Source organism: Limanda limanda, chromosome 5, assembly GCF_963576545.1.
Source record: "Limanda limanda chromosome 5, fLimLim1.1, whole genome shotgun sequence".
Classification (NCBI taxonomy): domain Eukaryota; kingdom Metazoa; phylum Chordata; class Actinopteri; order Pleuronectiformes; family Pleuronectidae; genus Limanda; species Limanda limanda.
The window spans coordinates 13,731,598-13,753,513 of record NC_083640.1 but is presented as its reverse complement, the minus strand read 5'-3'; the positions used below and the strand labels follow the sequence as shown (position 1 = coordinate 13,753,513).

Below are 21,916 nucleotides of genomic sequence, written 5' to 3'. Positions count from 1 at the left end.
ATATTTTTGGAGAATATTGGTCTTTAAGCGTGAAGGGGGGGAGAGAAAACGCAGGAATGAATGCAGCAAAGGGTCAGCGGAAGACTCGAGCCTCCACAAACGTGTGTAATATTGGATTATACCAGTGTTTATAACCTTTACTGGCACTGCAAATTCTTGATGAACGCCTGTGGAATAACGAATCAATTTGTAAATCTTCCTTTTGCTGGTGTGATGCAACAGATTTCAACATTGGAAAGAATTCCTCGGTGACATAATTGGAATTCATGAGTAGATAAAAGAGAAGATAATGTAAACTGTTGAGTCTAAATGTCACTTTCGCTCTTATTCTGCATAACTGACTCCACATATAAATCTACTCAACTATTAATATTTCTACTACTGTTATTATTTCTGTTATTATTATTACTCACTGGTGCTGCTATCATTAATAACATCATTACACCTCTACGTATCACTATCACTATTTTCATTAAAACAGACAAACTGAGTAACTGTTTTCAGTGATTTATTACCCATGTTATTTCATCAACCTCATGTCAAGACTCAGCATAAAAAGATATTTTCATGTTGTACTGACTGATAATAAAAAGTGCCGACTGTAATGTGGCTGTAAAAGCACCAGATACATTAACACTGGAGAAATCCTTCCAATTCTCTGGCAGTAGTTATTCCTCGCCACACGAACACCGGGTTAAATTCATCCAGGATGGACAATATTATCTTTTTCCTCTTCTTCCTCAAGAGTCAGCCCTCAATGTGGAGCATAGTTCATTATTCCCTAAACTGGTCATATTAATACTAACAATTATAAAAAATGTTCTGTGTTTTCCCAATGCCATCTCAGCTCTGTGTTTGCCTTTGTATAATCTCCAAATCAGAGCAGTGTTGGTACTGTGGTTCGGGTGGCGCTGCCCAGGTGGATTGTGGGAGTCTGTTCACACTGCTGGCATGAAAGGTGATGACTGCCGTGTCACTGAAGACGTCAGTGAAGCGGGGTGGACAAGACAGCTGTCGCTCCTCACACACACCCGCAGCCTGGCTGATGTAGCTGTAGTCCCGCTCGAACTCTCTGTCGATCGCCCTGTTGTTGGCACAATAGAGAGCGAGCGTCACCTCCTCTCCCCTTCAGTTTTTCAAAACTCACCTCCATCTCTCATTTCTTGTACAAACCTGTCCCTCATGCTGTTAAAGCTATTTCCAATGATTGTCATCGCAGGAAGAGATTGTGTGCTCCAGTTCTTCCAGAGAAGGTTGTTGTACAAGGCTTTCCCACAATGCATCAGGAAAAAGAGGGTGGGCTTTGTTGCCAAATGCTTCCCTTCCTGAACAATAGATAAAGGTGAGACAGAATGCTGTTGAGACAAGCCACTAATTATGAAAATCAACTTGTAGAGGCCTGAAACTTGCTTGACAAGGGTCAACGATTAATCATAACGGCAACTTACATCTTAAATTGTTCACAGGGTGTGAATTCTTACCTGACAAGCTCTGGGTTTGACTCTTTGATGCTTGGTCTTCAATTATTGACTCTGAAAACTTGGTTTCCTACACTAGAAGATTTTACAAATCGGTCCACGCTAACATCTGAGATAGCAAATACCAATAATAATTACAAAAAGAGTGGGTTCTCTAGTTTGTTTAGTCATTGTCAGCGAACTTTTATAGTAATCCTAAATGAATGGAAACCTTGAGAGTAAAAATTAGGAATTTAAAAATCTACAATAAACATGGATTGACCTTTTAAAGTTATTTAACTCCTGGTCGGTGCTGTGTCTGGTGTAGGTCTGGTGCTCACAGACAGCTGATTTTGTCTTTTACCATTGTGGTTGTCACCATGACAACAGAACGAGGAAGATGAGACAAGTTTTAGAAACGCCAGGAAGAAACATACAGTATTCTTTTTAATTGTAAAGCCCTGTTTGTAATTCTCAGAAAGAAGCGTTAAGTTCATCTGTGGTATTATTGGAAAAATAGCCCGTTTATTTATCTGCCAATTCATCAGTGTTTTCATAATCTGTACCCAACAGGCTAAAATGATCAAAAACACTAGAAAGGTCTGATTAATGCGCTGCATTGTTTATCACGGGAGATCAACCAACCTCATTTTCTGTGAGTACAGAGAGACCCAGCTTTTCCAGGACGTCCCTCTCTCCAGTGGAGAATACAGGGTCATAAACGTAGCAGTCCTCCAGGGGAATCTTAAGGGAGCAGAGCAGTGGGGAGCAGAGCAGTGAGACACAGTTTAGGATGAACAGAGCCACATGCGAGTGTTGTGAGTAATCTCCCTGATGAAATCCACGTCTGACCTGTCCTGCATCCAGCAGCAGCAGCAACATGGCAAGCTGGTAACGAGCCGCTGCGCAGGAGGAAAAGGAGCCGAGGCCGTAACACACACACTGGAGCTGCTGACATTGTCTGTGTTCCCTGTCCTCCTCCAGCTGCTCAGTGGGATCCTCATAGTCCTTGTTCTCTGGAGGTTTGGAGCGGGATGTCGATCCTGCCGCCAGCAACAGGCCTGCAGAAGAATCAGGTTCATCAAGGTGCAGGTTAGAGAGTTCCTCAGTAAAAGCTGCCCATTAGTCAAGTGGCAGGGTTGCCAGGTCTATGGTATTTTACTTTGGTAATAGTGTTGCAAATTGAAATTGAAATAATAATCCCCGGGGAAAGTAGACCTGTTTTGCATCGGACTAAGAAGGCAAAAGATCCCAAAGCATTGAAAGACATTGGAAATATTCCCAGTTGAGGAGTTTTTTTCTTTTTTTGCTGTAAAGAGATCAGATTCGGCCTTTTAAAAAGATAAACAGTTTTTCTGAAATGATTTTAATTCAACATATACACAGCCCATTGACACATAAACTCTTCACTTTTCCTCTTCCACCCTGCCTAGAAGACATGGACTTACTATGTACGTGTGACTTGCATTTCCCGTTATGTCATACCTTATTTCAGCTAATGCATCATATCATGTTAATTCATAACCACTGACCGGTTTTAATGTTGTAGCTCATTTGTGAATACATTGTGAATAACCTAAATGATTGTATTGGTTATTAACATAACTGTGTTTCAGCTGAAATAAGGTGATAAAAATGCGAAAAGTACATACATAGCCTTGTTACACCCATGTTTGTTATAAGTGTATGATTAAAATATAGTGAAGCAACATGATACGATTTTTCAGCTGAAATGAGGTGAATATGGTTGATGCAGTCATGTCATCCAGGCAAGTGGAGGAGATTTAGTTAAAACATCATATACTTTGTCCATAAGAGCTTTTCAGGATAAACTGCTTGTAATGCTGGCAAACTAAAAATGTATGCTTTTTATGCGGTCTTGGTGGATATGACAACACAACATGGAAATGATAGAAATACTGCTGGATTTTAATAGCAATAGCAATGGCAGCAGTATATTTTCACCGTATTAATATTGTTTTCCTTACTCTTGTTGAGGGCAGAGATGTTGCACCGTGTTAAGCTCTATGAGACAAATTGTGATTTGTGAATATGGGCTATAAAAATATTATTTGATGGGATTTATTTATTTAATGATTGATATATTTTGTCATGCAGACCTGGCAACCCTGCCCTGCACACTCACCTTTCCACTCCTGCCAGAAGTCCTCACATCTCAGCTCGGACCTGCACAGGGAGCAGATAAGCAGAGTTACACAGGGACTCCAGCCTGTGGAGACAACGAGTATATTCTGCTGAAATGTGATTTAGATATCAGGAGATGGCTGTTTGGTGGGAATCATGTTTCTTACGCTGAGTCTCTGATTCGTTTGACAGTTTTCTCCACATCCATCTGCTCCTGGCTGCTCGTTGAGCCTGAACACACCTGATGTGTCTTTGACCTCCGCGCTGCGCCTTTCCGTCGCCGGGCAACCTGCCACTCATCCCCGGTGTCTGACATCGTCACCGATTCACCCCGAACAAGACGAGTCACACCACATCCGTGCCATCACTCACACGTTAGTTTGTGTTGGGGACCATGCAACACGTGGGACTATATTGAGTGTGACACACGCGCGTGTACTTCCGGTGTCATGACAAACTTAGCTGACGCTTTTATCCAAAGCGACTTACAATAAGTGCATTCAACCCCGAGGGTACAAACCAAGAACAACAAGAATCAAGACAGTACAATTTCTTCGGAATAAAGCAAAACTACAAAGTGCTATAAGTAAGTGCCATTTTAGTGCTACCAAAGTGTTAGTTTCAAAAGTGTTTTTTTTTTTAATTATTATTATTTATTTTTTATTCAAGGTACAGTCGGAAGAGGTGTGTTTTTAGTTTTCGGCGGAAGATGTGTAAACTTTCAGATGTCCGGATGTCGAGTGGGAGCTCATTCCACCATTAAGGAGCATTCCTTTGACCAAATTAGGAGCATCCTTTGATCAAATTATCATCATTTATACAATTCATCAAAGACAACTTTAATCATATGTATTCATGACGTTATATACTTTTTTTAAATAGACATTTGCGTGTTAATTTCCGGGGTTCCACTTTTGACGGAACACCGGTACCTACCGGAAGTACTTGTGTTTTCGTGTGTTACACGAAGAAGCTGAATGCTCTGAGCTGGATCGTCTCTTATGCAGCACTAATCTACAAGTAAGAGAATAATTAACACTTTAAACATTGTCACTGGCGAATTTAAATAACAGTGGGTCATCATTCCCCAGAACGCAGGTTTCCTTTCATATAAAACGAGTAGTTAATGAAAGCTAACGTTCGCTTGTGCTACTCAAAGCTAGCTTGTCTTCACGTTGTTTTCTCTACAGTCGTGTTGTTAGTAGCGGTGTTACCCCACTAGAAAGCTCTTTACATGTGGGACGTGCTTTGTATTTCTCTCTTAGTTGATATTAACATGGTTAAATGTCAATAGTTTTTGTCGTGTTCTCTGGACAAACTCCTGAGCCATGCTCGTTGCTACAGAGGAGCTAATATCTGGTGTAACGAGAAGTGGACAACGACGCTCATCCTACTGACCTAGTGTGTTTTTTTATCAGCCCTGTTCCGTTGCTATGGAGCTGCCTGTAGATGCACCGTATCACCTCTTTAATCGTCGGGATGTTCTGCTTGTTGTGATTTCCAGAGATGTCCATGTCCCACCTGTATGGGCGCAGGGAGGAGGAGGAGGATGGTGTGGAGATTGAGAGCTTTGAGGTGACAGAATGGGATCTGGCCAATGAGTTCAACCCGGAACGCCGCAGACACAGGCAGACCAAGGATCAGGCCACCTACGGTATCTGGGCCGACAAAGACTCTGATGAGGATGAGAGGCCGAGCTTTGGAGGCAAGAGGTAAAGCATGGGTTTGTTTACTTTTAGGCACCCTGACAGAAGAAGTATGGGTGGATGACATGACGCATGATTTTTCTGTAATTAAGTGTGAATGTCTATTTAGATGCATTTAACCACTTAAACAACACATGGATGTGATGCATATTATGGTACTTTGTTTTAATCGTATGATTTTGTATGAAATATCTGTTATGTTTTGATTATATTTTAAGGTGAATATGCAAAATGTCCTGCGGTGTGACCGTAACATAGGTGAAGCATTAAACTTATATATTAACAAAATAAACCAGAAATATCTGGAGCAGGTAATAACTGCCTTGGCATTATATTGTATATAATGACTTTATTAATATTAGGTTTTAATATGCACAAAACTAGTATATTAGTATTTACAGCAAAATAACTTTCGTAACACAAATGCTGTCCTGTGGCGTGACATGGAAAATCAGATTTTTGAAACGGCAGTTACATGGACAACTATAGGGGCCCTTAGTTTAGTTTTTCTAAATTTAATTAAACATATTAAGGTTTAACTGTGTTATTATTCAGTTAGCATAATAGCTTAGGTCCGTCTTGTATAGCAAAGTGGCCACAAGGATGAAAATGTCCTGTGGTGTGAAGGCCAGTCACACCACAATGAAATTATACAAAAAAATCCACGGAACACTAGCAGTTTAAAGAAATTCTGCATTTGAACATAAGAATTTCATACAACTGTAATCCTCATTAGAACTTTATTAAAAAAATACTGTTTCACCCTTATTTGTCAACTGCCCGTATACAAAACACCAACAACTGCTTTATGTTAAAAGACGTACTAAGAAGAACAAGTCAATTGTGTCCTCTCTAGATCTAAAGACTACACTGCTCCAGTGAGCTTTGTGAGTGGTGGCCTGCGTAAGGGTGCAGATGAGGAGAAGCAGCAGCAAAAAGGAGAAGAAGACTCCAATGATTCTGATGACAATGCTCCTTCAGCTCCTGCAGCACCTTCCCCCCCTCGCAGCACTGCACCAAAAAAACTACAGATGGTAAATTTTTCTCATGTATGCATTTGCCATCCTTTGCAGTGTACTCTGCAACAAAACATTACGTGGACAATCATATTAATTATCAAAATGTTTTGTTATTAGCAGACAAATTTCCGCAAGAACCAGGGCCAGAGGTTTGCAGGAGGCATTCAGTCTGGACAAGGCATTGGTAACTGGGAAAAGCACACAAAGGGAATTGGTCAGAAGCTTCTGCAGAAAATGGGCTACCAGCCAGGCAAAGGCTTGGGCAAGAATGCGCAAGGTGGGTGACTGAGAAGGCTATGTGATTGAGATGTTTAGTAACACAGTATGTTTTTACAGAAGCAACAAAGGCAAGCTGATGGCAAATATTTCTGTCTTGATGCTGCAGGTATTATAAACCCCATTGAGGCAAAAGTTCGGAAAGGCAAAGGAGCAGTGGGGGCTTATGGAAATGAGCGAACAAAGCAGAGTCTCACGGATTTTCCTGTGGTCGACTCAGAGGAAGAAGAGGAAAAGGTTCAGTTTTCAAAAATATATTTCCTTCTGTTTCCATCTAGAATGATTTTTTTGATTATCTAGTAAAGTGGTTTTGTTCAGTAAGTCTACATTATTTTTGACCTGTTCCTGAACTCCTGTCTGTGAAGGAGTTTCAGAAGGAGCTAGGCCAGTGGCGTAAGGATCCTGCAGGTCCCCTTGGAAAAAAGAAACCCAAGTACACCTTTAGAACTGTGGACGAGCTGAAGGCTAAAGGCAAACTGGCGGGGCGGAGCACCACAGTATCCGCCGGGGAGCTGGCACAGGTCAAGGTATGTTAGAAGTGACCCTAGTTTTAACATCCCTCTGCTGTGGTCTCAAAGGAATGTTAACAGCGTACTTTGCCTTGGAACTTCACAGTACTTGAATAATGCTGTAATGTAGTAATAAGCTTCAGAAAGTAAACATGATTGTACTCAATGCCACCCTCTGTCTGTGATGTGGTTTTAGGAAAGTAGGCATGTGGTCGGTTGCCAACTTTTTCTCAGAATCTCGCCTACCTATTATTTTTCCCTGTCTCTAGGTGATAGATATGACTGGAAGAGAGCAAAAGGTTTACTACAGTTACAGCCAGATGTCCAACAAGCACAGCGTCCCAGATGAAGCTCCACCAAGCTTGTCCACTAGGGATCAGAAGGGAACTGGCTTTGCTTTGCCTGAGCTTGAACATAACCTGCAGCTGCTGATAGACCTCACAGAACAGGACATATTGCAGGTATGAGGTGTATCAGCAATCTGACTCTTGTGTTATGATGTTGTGGTCTATATAATTGTGCAAAATACCATTCTGTGACATATGCTCTGTGATTATCATGTACTGACGTGTTATCTCTTTATCTCATCATATTAAACCTTCATGCAGTCTGCCAGACGTCTCCAGCATGAGAAAGATGTAGTTGTTTCCCTGAGCCACGAGTCACGAGCACTGCAGACCAGACTGGATGCAGAGCAAGATTCCATCCAGAAAATGGAGGCCGTACTGGCGCTGGTGGAACGTTTTCCTTCTGGGGAAACTGCACCTGGGGAGGGACCCACACTGCAGGTGCATACACAGACTAGCAGCTAACATTATCAGATTATTTCAGTTTATTAGTCTCTGCTCTGTATTCAAATTCACAAACTTAATTTATTTGGGGGCTTTCCTTGCTCTCTGTTCAGGAATGTGCCCGGATCTTTGAGACCTTGCAAACAGAGTATTATGAAGAATACAAGACAATGGGATTGTCAGACTTGGCTGTAGCAGTTATTCATCCATTACTCAAAGAGAAACTTTGCTCTTGGGACCCACTGAAGGTACGCTTTTCTAATTATCTTCTTATGAGGTAATGATGCATTGTCATTATTAAATCCCTAATTAAGCCACCAATTTTCTTAACTTTTTCAGGACAGCTCTTATTGTCTGGAAGACATTGGCCAGTGGAGAGCAATCCTTGAAACTAGAGAACTCCATTCCAGTGGCCCAGATTCAAATATGGACCCTTACCACAGGTTATTTTAAACAAAAAAGACACTCAGCTCTGCTCATCTACTTGTATAAGTAAATTCTATTCACAATATGTTTTTAATGTATCTTTCTTCTCTCAGAGTGTTGTGGGAAGTGTGGATCCCAGTGATGCGGACCTGTGTGTCACACTGGCAGCCTCGTATGGTAGGTGCGATGGTGGACTGTGTAGAAATGTGGGCTGATCTTCTCCCCCTGTGGATCCTGGATAGTCTTTTGGAGCAGCTGATCTTACCCCGACTGCAGCGAGAGGCAAGACACACACAGACACACTCTCAACTTTCTTAGATGTGAAGAAACTCCTCAACTCCCTGATCTTTTCCCATAATTTAATGGTTGATACTTTCCTTCATTATCAAATCATTTTTGTCTCTTTGTTTCTTGTGTAATAGGTTGATAACTGGAACCCTTTAACTGACACAGTGCCCATCCACTCCTGGATCCACCCATGGCTGCCTCTGCTCCACTCACGTCTAGAGCCTCTGTACCCGCCCATCAGGAGCAAACTGTCCAACGCATTGCAACGATGGCATCCCAGTGACACGTCAGCCCGACTCATCCTGCAACCATGGCAAGGCGTTTTCACTCCGGGTGCATGGGAAGCCTTTATGGTGAAAAACATCATTCCGAAGTTAGGTATGTCCTCCTCATTGACAACCATAGGGATGCTAAAGCAATGTAGTCTATCTGTTCCTCCTTTTCTCTCTAATTTCTCGTCTCCATTTGACGACTCCGATCTCCTTCCACAGCTTTGTGTCTGGAGGAGCTGGTTATCAACCCTCACCAGCAGCAGATGGAGCCATTTCACTGGGTGATGGACTGGGAAGGCATGCTGTCCCCCTCCAGCCTTGTGTCCCTGTTGGACAAAAACTTCTTTGCTAAATGGTTGCAGGTCCGTGAACATAGTAAATTGTTTACAGAGATTTATTAAAGATGTCAGCCACATCTGATCATTTTAGATGTTACATTGCAGTCAATCTTTATTTTTGTTGTTGATTTTAGGTTTTGTGTTCATGGTTGAGCAACAGTCCTAACTATGAAGAAATCACTAAATGGTACCTTGGATGGAAAAGCATGTTCAGTGACGTCTTGTTGGCACAGCCAATCATAAAAGAGAAGTTCAATGAAGCTTTGGACGTCATGAACCGTGTAGTGTCTTCAGGCATGGGTTAGTATTACTCACAGATTTAGAATCATAATAATATAGGACATCGTTTCCTTAAAAAATTAAGCTGATAAAGCAGATATCCACTTTTTTTGTAATTTGTACTAAAACAATACATTTTGTCTCCACAGCTGGATACATGCAGCCTGGTGCAAGGGAGAACATTGCGTATCTCACGCAGACAGAGAGAAGGAAGGACTTCCAGTATGAAGCAATGCAGGAGCGCAGGGATGCAGAGAGCGTGGCTCACAGAGGCATCAGCACCGGTGCTGCAACCAACTTTAAAGATCTGATCCAGACCAAGGCAGAGGAAAACAATATTGTCTTTATGCCCTTAGTGGCCAAACGGCATGAGGGCAAACAGTTGTACACATTTGGACGAATCGTCATCTACATTGATAGAGGTGTCGTGTTAGTGCAGGGGGAAAAGACATGGGTGCCCACGTCTTTGCAGAGTCTGATAGATATGGCCAAGTGAGGTTTGACTGTCTGGTTCCTTGTTTTTCCAGCTGTTCCAACAAATCATTTAGGGCAAATGTTTTTGCATTTTTATGTAACTTCAGTTTCCTGGTCTTAGTTGTATGTTACTTGGATAATTCTGTAAACTCTTAAGACTTGTCATAATTGTGAATAAATACTTTTTGAATATATGGGATCTCCTTTGTTGTAATATAAATGTTAAATCTCTGCACTTGCTTAGTATAGCATCATAAATATATATGTATATATATAGAGGCCTAAACCTATGATATCTATGTACAAAAATAATACTTATGTTGATATTTTATAGTAAATGACTATTACTGATTTTTCTACTTTACTATTTTAGTACACTGTCCGTTGTTCGTTATTCTCTGCTTATCTCTTTATATGGGATAGTATAACAATAGAAGCGAGGGGACATTCATAAACTTATTTATTTCATAGCAGAGCAGTTGTTTTTTAAAGGACTCTGTGGTTACACGTGTTTTACGCTAGGTGGCGGTGTAGCTGTGGTTTTTGACACACCAGGGCTTCCGTCGGTGTTTGCGCTCCGCGGTGTGACAAAGTGTTAAGTACGTTTGCCTTCGCCCACGATTAATAGTCTCAGGCGTATTTTAAACTCCAAAGGTAAGTGTAATGTTTAGGATATATATCATCAAACACGTGATTTATGAGATGTGTGGCTGTAAACTTCCCTTTGTGAGCCCACGAGCTAACGTTAGCAAAGGAACGAGTCGGTCTTAGCTAGCATACAGCTACGATGCTAACACCGGCTAGTAGGCCAACAGGGGAAGTTTAGACACACGTTCGTTAGTTTATAGGTTTTAAAACTATGCTTCATTTGATTGTGTTTATTGTGCATTTTATTTTATTTCCGGTCTTGGTGTAGCCAGCCATGTCGTCGGACGCCCTGAAGAAGCGAAAGTCGAAGGTCGTCCGCAGTGAAGGAGGAACCCCGGAGATGAAGCGAGGTCGCGGAGAGGGGGACCAGCAGGTAGGGACACCGCCGGGAGTGGGCCGATGAGCGGGGTCACAGAGGAACCAGTGGGCTGTAGTCTGCTGGAGGACCAGGCCGAGGCCAGGGCCCGAGTCAGCGGAGGTGTCTCAGTGTGTTCTAATACAAACACTCACCTGGACTGTGTCTGCGAAGGATCCAAGTTTCTGTCTTATCTTGCGTTAAAATATGCTTTAAAAGATTAGATTCCAACATATAAACAGCCTGAATTACACAGTAAAGGTTTTTCTAGGTGGACTAAACCACATCATACCCATAGGGCCACAGTCTACAGAATCTAGCTGAGTGGGAGTAGCTTTTTTCAATCCTCCAAATGTAGCTGTTCATATGGATGTGAGATTGACTTCCATTGGCGTGATGAATGCTATTTATGTATTTTTATTTGTTAGGATGCACGTGTGTATAATGAGGAGGTGGAGCTGGATGGCCGTGACCCTGAGCAAGACTATCTGCAGTACAAGGTGTCGTGTGAGAGTTTGGCCACGCTCATGAATGAGATCCAGGAGCTTAAATCCAATGGAGCCAAGGAGGGGGTAAGAGTCAAACTCGAAAGCCACACACCCTTTCTGTTCTGTTATTATAGACCGACATCAGTGTCAGTTATAGTGAAGTCACGTAAAAGACGAGTCCTGATGAAGACAAGATTCTGTCTCTTCGCCATTTTTAATAAATTCTGACTCTTCTTCTCAGTGTGCCGAGGTCGAGCTGAGACGTATGCAGAGTTGCATCCACTTCATGAATCTGAAAAAACTCAATCGTCTGGCTCACATGCGACTAAAGAGAGGCAGAGACCAAACACATGATGTAAGTCCCACACAACCACACTGTTGTGTGTATTAGATGGTGCTGTCTAAACTTCCCATTGTGCTGACAGAGGAAGGAAAGTTGAACTCAGTGCATTTAGTTTCTACTTAAAACACCTCTAACTGCAGGAGCTGCCACTGTCAGCAAAGACTATGTACACCCTCTGGTTTGTTATTTTCAATTAGGATGCTGACCATTAAAGATGGCGCTGCGTGAGTGGCAGCCTGTTACAGCAGCTCTCACTTTTCGTACCTCTTTTAGTGTGTAAATAGTGTTTTTAGTGTATTTTTGTTGTTGTTTTTTTTACTACATTGACACTTTAAGCAAGTGCGCAGCTATGGATGTTCACATTTTAACATTCGTAGTTTGCTCCTTGCTGTTTTCGGCACTTTTTGGTGTGGCTGTGGGAAACTCACTCGACCACGGCTCCCCATTCAACCACGGCTCCATTGTTTACACCCGGGATCAGCTGTTGGGCCTGCGCCACACACCCCTTCTCTGCGTGGAGCGGCCGGAGATCCCCGAGGAGTTACGGAGGAGGAGAAGAGGATGCAGAGCGGGAGTGAAGCGCAGGGAGCGGAAAAGACGGTTTAAACCATGTTTACCGTCTGTCATCATGGGGAATGTAAGATCTCTCCCAAACAAGATGGAAGAGTTGACGGCGCTGACCCGACTGCAGAGGGAATACAGGGAATGCAGCCTCATGTGCTTCACAGAGACGTGGCTGACTGAACTTTCTCCGGACTCACACGTAAATCTGGACGGCTTCCAACTCGTACGAGCGGACCGAAATGCAACGGAGTGCGGTAAGAAGAAAGGAGGTGGGATCGCTGTGTTGGTTAACGATAGATGGTGCCACCCGGCACACACCAGCGTGAAGGAGATGCTCTGCACCAGAGATTTGGAGCTGTTAGCGGTCAGCATGCGGCCATACTATCTCCCGAGGGAGTTTTCACATGTTATTGTTGTGACTGTGTACATCCCCCCCTCGGCGGTCGCTGCTGTAGCTTCAGATCGGATCCACACAGTTATCTCGCATCTTCAAAGCCAGCACCCCCAAGCCCTCCTCCTCATCTCCGGTGACTTCAACCATGCCCCTCTGTCCTCTGCTCTTCCCACCTTCACCCAGTACGTGAACTGCCACACTAGAGACAATAAAACTTTGGACCTAATGTATGCAAACATCAAGGATGCATACACCTCATCCCCCCTCCCCCCGCTTGGTCGCTCGGATCACAACCTCGTTCACCTCGTCACGGACTACACCCCTGTGGTGAATAAACAACGACCTGTGAAGAGGACTGTTAAGGAGTGGTCCGAGGAGACCAGTGCCAGGCTCAGAGACTGCTTCGAGACTACAGACTGGGAGGCACTCTGCAGCCCCCATGGCACTGACATTGACAGCATGACCCACTGCATTACGGATTATATTAACTTCTGCGAGGAGAACACTGTGCCCTCCAAGCTGGTACGGTGTTTTCCCAACAACAAACCCTGGGTGACCCCCGAGATAAAGGCCCTGCTGAACGAGAAGAAGAGGGTCTTCAGATCGGGGGACAAAGAGGAGCTGCGCAGAGTCCAGAAGGAACTCCGGCTGATGATCAGGAAGGGGAAGGACAGCTACAGGAAGAAACTGGAGAAGCGGCTGGAGCAGAACAACGCCAGGGACGTTTGGAGAGGGCTGCAGACCATTGCAGGCCACGGAAAAGGTGTGGGAAGACAACAACCCAGCGGGGACAAGGACTGGGCAGATGAACTGAATCTGTTCTTCAATAGATTTGATTCCCCCCCCCCTGCCCCCTCTTCACACCTCTCCTGGCCAGCCCCCCCTCCCCCCCCTCCCCTCCTCAGCCTGCCACCTTCGACACCTGACCCCCACCAGCCAACCCCCACCCCATATCCAGATCATCATCCCCCCTTGAGACTCTCACCACTCCTCACCCCCACACCCCCACCACAGTCATCCTCCACCCCCCTCTCTATAACAGATGATCAGGTGAGAAGCCAACTCAAGAAGATCAAGGCAAGGAAGGCCCCGGGCCCGGATGGTATCAGCCCAAGACTGCTCAAGGACTGTGCTGACCAGCTCTGTGGTGTGATCAGGCATTTGTTCAACCTAAGCTTGAGCCTGGAGAAAGTCCCAGCCCTGTGGAAGACCTCCTGTGTGGTCCCGGTGCCGAAGACGCCGCGCCCCAAGGAGCCTAACCACTTCAGGCCAGTTGCCCTGACTTCTCACCTGATGAAGACGATGGAGAGGATTATCCTGAGACACCTACGACTGCTGGTGGGCACACAGCTGGACCCCCTGCAGTTTGCTTACCAGCCTGGGATTGGGGTGGATGACTCAGTTACCTACCTGCTGCACAGATCCCTGCTACACCTGGAGGACAGCAGGAACACTGTGAGGGTCATGTTTTTTGACTTCTCAAGTGCATTCAACACCATCCAGCCTTCACTGCTCAAAGTGAAGATGGAGAACGTGGGAGTGGACCAACACCTGGCTGCATGGACAACGGATTACCTCACCAAGAGACCACAGTATGTGAGGCTCCATCACTGTGTGTCTGACGTGGTGCTCTGCAGCACAGGTGCCCCTCAGGGTACGGTGCTCTCCCCTTTCCTCTTCACCCTCTACACCTCCGACTTCACCCACAACACCACCCACTGCCACATCCAGAAGTTCTCAGATGACACAGCCATCGTTGGATGTGTTCCTGAGGGGAATGACCTGGAGTACAGGGCGGTCATCACAGACTTCGTCAGCTGGAGTGAGCTCAACCAGCTTCAGCTGAACACCAGCAAGACGAAGGAGATGATCGTGAACTTCCGGAAAAAAGCATCCAACTTAACACCAGTGAACATCCAGGGATTGGACATAGAGGTGGTGGAGAACTACAAATTCCTGGGTGTTCACCTCAACAACAAACTGGACTGGTCTGATAACTCACATGCCCTCTATAAGAAGGGCCAGAGCCGCCTCCACCTGCTGAGGAGGCTGAGGTCCTTCGGAGTGTGCAGGGCTCTCCTCAGGACTTTTTATGACTCTGTGGTGGCTTCAGCAATCTTCTACGCTGTGGTCTGCTGGAGGGGGGGTAGCACGGACAGAGACAGGAGCAGGCTCAACAGACTGATAAGAAGAGCGAGCTCTGTCCTGGACTGTCCTCTGGACTCCATTGAGGAAGTGGGGGACAGAAGGATGTTAGCCAAGCTGGCGTCCATCATGGGCAACACCTCTCACCCCCTACATGACAATGTGGGGTCCCTGAGCAGCTCCTTCAGCAGCAGACTGTTACACCCACGGTGTAAGAAGGAGAGGTTCCGCAGGTCCTTCATCCCGGCTGCAGTCAGGCTCTACAACACCAGCACCACCTGATAATGTTGTAGTCCCTGTCTATTATTTATCTCCACTCAACCTCTCACCATAGCTGTATTTGTATTTTTATTTTTCTTATTTATTTTTTATTTTTTTACTCAGATCACTACTATGCACAATAATATTCAACACTTTACATCTATATTTATATCATGGTCACTTATAATGGTTACATTGCAATATTTATATTTTCCTTTATACTATCTTGTAGTATTATTTATATTATGGTCACTTACTTTTTAATTATTTTTTCTGTATCATGGTCACTACTGTTGCAATATTACTTATAATACTTTTGTTTTCATTACAATAACACTTACATCACTCCACTTTCTCCCCAGTACCTGCTTTTGCACAGTGTCTGTTTTGCAGGTTGTTTTTTGTTTTTGTTTTCTGTATATTTTTACTCTCATTATGTGTAGTTTAGTAGTGTATATATTTTGATCTTTCTTTTTTATTGTTGCTTCGGCACTGTTATTTAAATTCTGTTTTTCTCTTTTTTGCTGTAACAAGTGAATTTCCCCGTTGTGTGGATAAATAAAGAAATCTAATCTAATCTAATCTAATTCTGTTTATTGATCCTTGTTCTTTTTTTCAATGTTTATTTGACCTACTGTTTGTTTTCAGGGTCACCTGGGTTGTGTTTGTAAACAAGCATTAACCAATTTTTCCTCCACTCAGGCAAAGCAGAAAGTGGACGTGCTGCACCTTCAGCTACAGAACCTGCTGTATGAAGTTATGCATCTTCAGAAGGAGATCAGCAAGTGTCTGGAGTTCAAGTTAGTACAACATTATACATCAGATTGTAAAAGCTTTCAGTTGATTCGAATGAACCAGGGTTACTCGCTTGAAATCCAAGTTTAACATTAGAACAAAACAAATGGATATTCAATTTATTTTAGCTTTTCTGTTAGAAAATACAATTGAATAGAATGATAAACTTACTATGTATGAAAATGTACTGTAGTATAGTTAAAGAATATGAACTTGAGTGAAAGATACTTACACAGCTCAAAAGACTCACAAAAATAAACATTAGTTACACAAATATGTTTTTTAGTTCCAGTGCAGATTGTTAACTCACAGATTTTCAGACATGCCTGTTGTCACAATGAAAGTTAACTTCTGTTTCACTGTCCCAGATCCAAGCACGAGGAGATAGACTTGGTCTCTGAGGAAGAGTTCTTCCAGGAGGCCCCAGCAGAGATATCCAGGCCTCACCTCACTAAAACTGACCCCCACCAACTCACACTGGCTCGACTGGACTGGGAGCTTGAACAGAGAAAGAGGTGTGTAGCTTATTGCATTTGCAGTATGCTATTGTTAAAAAAGCGATCTTAATATTTTTGGGGAGCACAGAACGGTTGTTCAAATTTTGGGTTTGCATACAGGTTGGCAGAGAAATACAAGGAGTCACAGTCCACAAAGGAGAAGAACCAGAAGAGCATTGAGGTGAAGAAGGAACATCTGACAAGTTTACAGCCAGGACTGAACGCCATCATGCAGGTATAACAACTGTCTGTCCAGCAGCCTCAGTACGAAGGCTTTCTCTTCTGAACTTAAACAGGACCACAAAGTGTTATTTTTATCAATTAAGTAGTTTGACTGCTTTGTGTGTCTGCTGACTTCTTTCTATGTACAAGTGTTGAGTCCCATTCTTTATTAAGGTTAGATCTGGCTGCCAGTGGACACCTCTGATTTTTTTCCCTGTCCTCTTTCCCAGGCCTCTGTCCCAGTGCAGGAGTACCTCTCCATGCCCTTTGAACAGACACAGAAACAGACTGAGGTCGCCCGCCATCTCCCTCCACCTCTGTATGTCCTGTTTGTTCAAGCCAATGCCTACGGCCAGGCCTGCGGTCAGTACTCATTAGAGAATGTCTTGACAAAATGAAGTTTCTCTTTTTGGGATGCAAGCCCTGATTTTCAGCGGTTTATTTTTGTTTCTCTTTCAGACAAGAACCTGAGTGTGTCAATCAGTGGTGATGTGGAAGAGGCCAAGGCCTTGTCAAAGCCTCCAGAAGATTCCCAGGGTACAAACACTATTATACATGCAGCATACATGAGGAAATATTCATATGAGTCAATAATTCAATGCATTCTCAACTAAATCTTTGTTCTGTATTATCCAGATGATGATAGTGATTCAGATGCTGAGGAAGAGCAAGAGAAAACGGTGAGTCACCGGACACACACACGAGAACACACAACCTCATGTCAGCGAGTGCAGAGTTTTCTTGATATACCTGTCTCAGCACCGGACACAGAAACTCTCCCCGGAGCCCTAGCTGTCACACTCTGTGGTCTGGCAGGTTGGGGAGCAGCACCTATCGATTGTTTTCGGCATCCGGTTGGTTGTGTGTGTGTGTGTGTGGGGGGGGGTTTAAGAGAAATATTTGCCAAGAATGGCTGGGTGACTGTAACGTGAGCCCACGTTGGTCACGCACACTGCGTCTGGTCGTCTGTGTTTGAAACCTCATATGAAACTCTCTAACTATTTGAATCACTACTTTCCCTCTTTCCTTTGAATTCCTACATCCTGCCTTTTTTTTTCGGAAAAAAATGCTTCAGATGCCAAGTCGCTCTCATGTTTCTCCTGTGATCAGCTCGAATTTGATACACATTGTTTTACTAATTTATTTGAAATGCCACAATGTCAGACATGCTCTTTATTTTTGCTCTCTCGCTGACTGTCTCTCGTTTCCTGTGCTTTCCACTTTCTGTTGTTTCACAGAAGAGGAGAAGGCCAACTACAGGTGGTCAGCTGGACGACAAAAGACGAGAGATGCTGAAGAGGCACCCTCTGTCCCTCTGCCTCGACCTCAAGTGTAAAGGTAACGCATCGTTTTTTTGAAGCGCCTTTATCTAATGAACAGGAAAAAAAAAAGTTATCTAAAACTGAAGAGAAAAGATATGCATTGGCCCCAAAGTTACAATATTTTAGGTTAAAAAATCGGGGTTGTGTAATATTTCAGAACTAGATAATTGTTAGTTCATTTAGTGTTTCCCACAGAATTGATTGAGTCTGTGACAGGAGCACACGCAGTTAGCGCTCATGTTCAACAGTGTCTGAGAGACAGGTACAGAGACCAGAGTGCAAGAAGTTCTCGTGTGAGAGAATTACATAGAATGCACACAGCTGCAGCTTAAACTGTGGATGTTAAAAACTTTATGGACGAAAGTGCGAGCGTGACGAGGCAAATAGCACTGCGGACAACTCTAAAATAAATCAACAGAACCATTAACTTAAAAACATCCCTTATGTTATAAGAAGTGTAAATGAAGTATCAAACTGTGATGGGACAGATTAGAATTAAGACTAGCAGCCGTAGTCTACATAATTAATAGGAAACACTGGTTCAGTCATTGAGTGTTGAGATGAGCAGTGCAGCTTCGGTTTCTGTAAGCGCGTCAGTCTGTGCAAAACAGATCTGCACATTCCTTGATTTGACTCAACATGTTTAAGCCCAAATATGAACAATTCATCTGCATTACAATCCTTGTACTCATGATATATTATCATACATGATTTACATAAGACAGTAAGCATGGCCCTCTCCGCTATGATGACCCCACTTGATCCTTGTGGTCCCTCTGCTGGCTGCAGAAGGAATAGTGACAGATTATGGGGAAACCTGCAATGCAGACTTAACTCTACCAAAGGGAGAAAGAGGGAGAGGAGGGGGAGAGGTGAGAGAGATGCTGCAGCACCTACAACAAGTTGTAAAGGATTTTTTTTCCATTGCCAGCCTTTCTCCGGTTCCTTCTTTTATTTCTAGTACCTTCCCTCTCCCCAGTTCTCCTCACTGCTGCAGCAGACATTTTACTGCGGTAAAAGAAAAAACAGCAGCACAAGTGTCTTTGAGTGACAGTGTCACTAAGTTCACAATGACTGCAGAAAGTGGCAGCGTTAAAAATGACCGCAAGCATCTAGTGTCCCCTGGGTGCTGCTATCATGCATCGTGACCACGCCTTGCTCTCGCTCTGTAATGCAGCTGCAGTGTAAAGTAAACCCTGGGGCCGTTTGAAGGGATGATTAGTGAAAGGGGAGAATATTGAATAAAGCTGTTAATGGATTACTTCATCACTGTGTGTTATCCACCTTGTCTCCACAGATGGCAGCATCCTCCATCTCTTCTTCTACTACCTGATGAATCTGAACATTATGACGGTCAAGACCAAGGTCTCCACCACCACAGACCTGACCACAGCCATCAGTGCAGGGTGTGTGTTTTTTTTTGTGTGTGTGTGGACCTTAATATCCATTGCCCTCTATGTGTTTCAGACAGAAAAATGTGATGATGTCCTCTTCTTTTGCAGAGATTTGCTGAAATCAGACACTCTTGTCAGCTGTCTCTACTCTAGTGACCAGGGACGTGAAACACCCAATCCAGCGAATCGTTACCAGTTTGATAAAGTCGGGTGAGGACAGTTTTGACACATCTCTCGATTGCAGCTCAGACAGTGATTTCCCTGCCCAAAGATATGTAGGGAATCAAATTAATATATTTAACAAAATCCCTGCAGAATTAACCCCTAACTTTCTTATAGGATTGTTTGCTTTGCTGATTACGTGGAGGAGCTGGGCCATCCCTACATGTGGGTTCAGAGTCTCGGAGGACTGCATTTTCCGAGTGATGCTTCAGACGTGTGTACAAAAAATTACTATCATCCCAGCCGACCACTGTGTGTGTGTGTGACACAGCTGTGTCATGTTGGTGTGTGTTTTTTTTTCCCAGGGTGTGTGTGCGGGCAGTTCACTGAGTGCCAGCCACATGGAGAACACCATGAAGCTGCTGAGGGGACGGGTCCAGTCCCGCTTGGCTTTGCACAAACAGTTTGCCTCTTTAGGTACATTGTTTTTTAAAGTTTCCACATTTAATGCTCCCTGAGGAAAAGACTGTGAGATTTGACTGCGTTTGTTTGTGTCCTCAGAGCACAGCATCATCCCAGTCTCTGCTGAGTGTCAGCACCTCTTTCCTGCCAAGATTGTCTCCCGTTTAGCTCGCTGGACCACGATCGCACACCAGGAGTACATGGTACACACACACACACACATATACACTCACTCATGTATAGATACCGAATCATATGCACATGTCTCACTGATGCTTCTCTTCCTTTCAAGGATCTGTCATATACGCGTCATGTGACTGAGGCTGGTCTGGCGAAGGAGACTGGTCTGTACTTCATGGCAGTGGTTGAACGAGGCACAGGTAGATATTATCACTGTTTATAGAAGGTGCTGTTATTGATGAATTGATGTAAAGTGTTTTTTATAAACAACCTGTCCATATCTGTGTCTTCCTCTCAGCTCGTCTCCAGGCCGCAGTGGTGATGAGTCCACGTTACCCAGCGATCTCGCCTCTTTTCTCCCTCTCCCTCAGCTGGAAGGGTGAACGCAGCGGACGCACGGATGACAACCTTCGAGTAGGAACCTTTCATTATTGGTCATTTGCCCAGGAGCTTGTGAGGGCTGTGTGATAAGGTCAAAAATTATATCGAGATAAAATGTTCATATCAGTATATATATATATATACATATATACATATAATTTTATATTTATAATTATCAATACTAATGTAATATTATTTATTTTAGGTCTAAAGTCTGATTTTTTTTTTTTTCTCATTCCATCGAAATTTATATTGAACTTTGGACAGTTTATGTCTCGTCCTCTTCCTGATTGTTTTACTCTGACTCGTCTACAGGCCATGGAATGTGAGGTCAACGTGTTTAAAAACGAACTACAGGGACCACGTCCAGGACACCAGCTCCTGACCAATCAGATCGAACGCCTGTGTGTCTGCCTGGATGTGTATTTGGAGACTGAGGAACAAGATGACAGCGTGGAGGGACCACGAGAGTTCCCCCGTGAAAAGATGTGCCTGCGCACAGTCAGGTACATAGCCACACAAAAGAGTAATGAAACTTTTCACACACATTTGGTCATGAGACACTGAGTGGGTTAACTCCCTGCATCTCTCACTCCCTCTTTGAATTTCAGGGGTCCAAATCGTCTGAAGCCGTTCAAGTACAACCATCCTCAGGGCTTCTTCAGTCATCGCTGAGCCTGTCAATGATCCTCCCCACTGTACCTACTAGTTTTAACTACCCAAATTTAACTTTGTGACTGTGACACAACATTTTTTAGTCTTTCTACCAAACTGAAAATAAAAGAACTTTTGCTTATTTTCTTGAACGAGTGTGTATCTGTTTTTCTTAAAGCTCTGTTGTATCCAGGCTTTTGTCCACTTGTGTCTGTCTCATCCCTCCGCCCTCCCCTCAACCCGCACTTGTCTGTGCTGCTCTATTTATAGGGTTCGTCTGCTCTAGCTGATTATTATGCCATTCTGGTTCGGCGCTGGCGGGAGCTGAGTCACTTCCACAGAGAATCATGGCTAGGCTAGATGATATTTGGTGTATAGTCTACCGTTGGCCTTTGACTACTCTTATCATATTGGTTGCAGTAATATGAATAAAGGAGGTTACTTAGGATACTGATACCAGTTCTATGGTGTTAGGGATAAGTACAGCGATAACTCTTTCTCTCTGACACAAACACAGACAAACAGTGATTGTACTCATGTGTAAAAACAACAGAATTTGTAAATTTAGTCTATGTAGGGAGAGCAGGAGGAGATGGCGGGGCGTGCTCGAATCAGTTGGCAGTGCCAAGCACGAACGATAGATACTGTCCAAATATAATGAATAAAAAT

The 21,916-nt window shown here is 43.7% G+C and overlaps 3 protein-coding genes across 3 annotated transcripts; 2 read left to right on the top strand and 1 right to left on the bottom strand.

The window, feature by feature from the left end:
- Positions 1-491: 491 nt before the first annotated feature.
- Positions 492-3,999, bottom strand: srrd (SRR1 domain containing). The gene is made up of 6 exons (XM_061071668.1): positions 3,770-3,999; positions 3,604-3,644; positions 2,310-2,518; positions 2,103-2,201; positions 1,174-1,325; positions 492-1,084 (listed from the first exon to the last, which is right to left on the bottom strand). Exons 1-6 carry the CDS (start codon positions 3,916-3,918, stop codon positions 844-846), a joined length of 891 nt encoding a protein of 296 aa, XP_060927651.1. The 5' UTR covers positions 3,919-3,999; the 3' UTR covers positions 492-843.
- Positions 4,000-4,556: 557 nt separating this feature from the next.
- tfip11 (tuftelin interacting protein 11) lies at positions 4,557-10,174 on the top strand. Its single transcript, XM_061071238.1, has 15 exons — positions 4,557-4,622; positions 5,107-5,314; positions 6,165-6,342; positions 6,445-6,604; positions 6,713-6,840; positions 6,969-7,130; positions 7,382-7,573; positions 7,721-7,900; positions 8,017-8,151; positions 8,243-8,346; positions 8,443-8,611; positions 8,752-8,995; positions 9,109-9,251; positions 9,362-9,527; positions 9,656-10,174. The coding sequence occupies exons 2-15, from the start codon at positions 5,109-5,111 to the stop codon at positions 10,000-10,002; spliced, it is 2,514 nt and encodes an 837-aa protein (XP_060927221.1). The 5' UTR covers positions 4,557-4,622; positions 5,107-5,108; the 3' UTR covers positions 10,003-10,174.
- A 372-nt stretch (positions 10,175-10,546) lies between these two features.
- On the top strand, positions 10,547-21,399 carry thoc5 (THO complex 5). The gene is made up of 20 exons (XM_061071278.1): positions 10,547-10,634; positions 10,897-11,001; positions 11,412-11,555; positions 11,713-11,826; positions 15,881-15,978; positions 16,342-16,488; positions 16,591-16,705; positions 16,923-17,055; positions 17,152-17,229; positions 17,329-17,372; positions 17,931-18,030; positions 19,312-19,420; positions 19,517-19,618; positions 19,748-19,844; positions 19,936-20,047; positions 20,132-20,235; positions 20,325-20,412; positions 20,511-20,626; positions 20,909-21,099; positions 21,205-21,399. Exons 2-20 carry the CDS (start codon positions 10,903-10,905, stop codon positions 21,266-21,268), a joined length of 2,055 nt encoding a protein of 684 aa, XP_060927261.1. The 5' UTR covers positions 10,547-10,634; positions 10,897-10,902; the 3' UTR covers positions 21,269-21,399.
- The last annotated feature ends 517 nt before the right edge of the window (positions 21,400-21,916 follow it).

Bases quoted from the DNA above. Each gene is read 5' to 3' on its own strand.
- thoc5 (XM_061071278.1), top strand. From the start codon at position 10,903: ATGTCGTCGGACGCCCTGAAGAAGCGAAAGTCGAAGGTCGTCCGCAGT. The intron at 16,489-16,590 runs GTGTGTAGCTTA...GTTTGCATACAG, and splicing joins GAGCTTGAACAGAGAAAGAG to GTTGGCAGAGAAATACAAGG. The intron at 16,706-16,922 runs GTATAACAACTG...CCTCTTTCCCAG, and splicing joins GACTGAACGCCATCATGCAG to GCCTCTGTCCCAGTGCAGGA.
- tfip11 (XM_061071238.1), top strand. From the start codon at position 5,109: ATGTCCATGTCCCACCTGTATGGGCGCAGGGAGGAGGAGGAGGATGGT. The intron at 6,841-6,968 runs GTTCAGTTTTCA...CTGTCTGTGAAG, and splicing joins CAGAGGAAGAAGAGGAAAAG to GAGTTTCAGAAGGAGCTAGG. The intron at 7,901-8,016 runs GTGCATACACAG...CTCTCTGTTCAG, and splicing joins GGGAGGGACCCACACTGCAG to GAATGTGCCCGGATCTTTGA.
- srrd (XM_061071668.1), bottom strand. From the start codon at position 3,918: ATGTCAGACACCGGGGATGAGTGGCAGGTTGCCCGGCGACGGAAAGGC. The intron at 2,519-3,603 runs GTGAGTGTGCAG...ATTCTTCTGCAG, and splicing joins CTTCTGGCAGGAGTGGAAAG to GCCTGTTGCTGGCGGCAGGA. The intron at 2,202-2,309 runs GTCAGACGTGGA...TGCTCCCTTAAG, and splicing joins TGCTGCTGGATGCAGGACAG to ATTCCCCTGGAGGACTGCTA.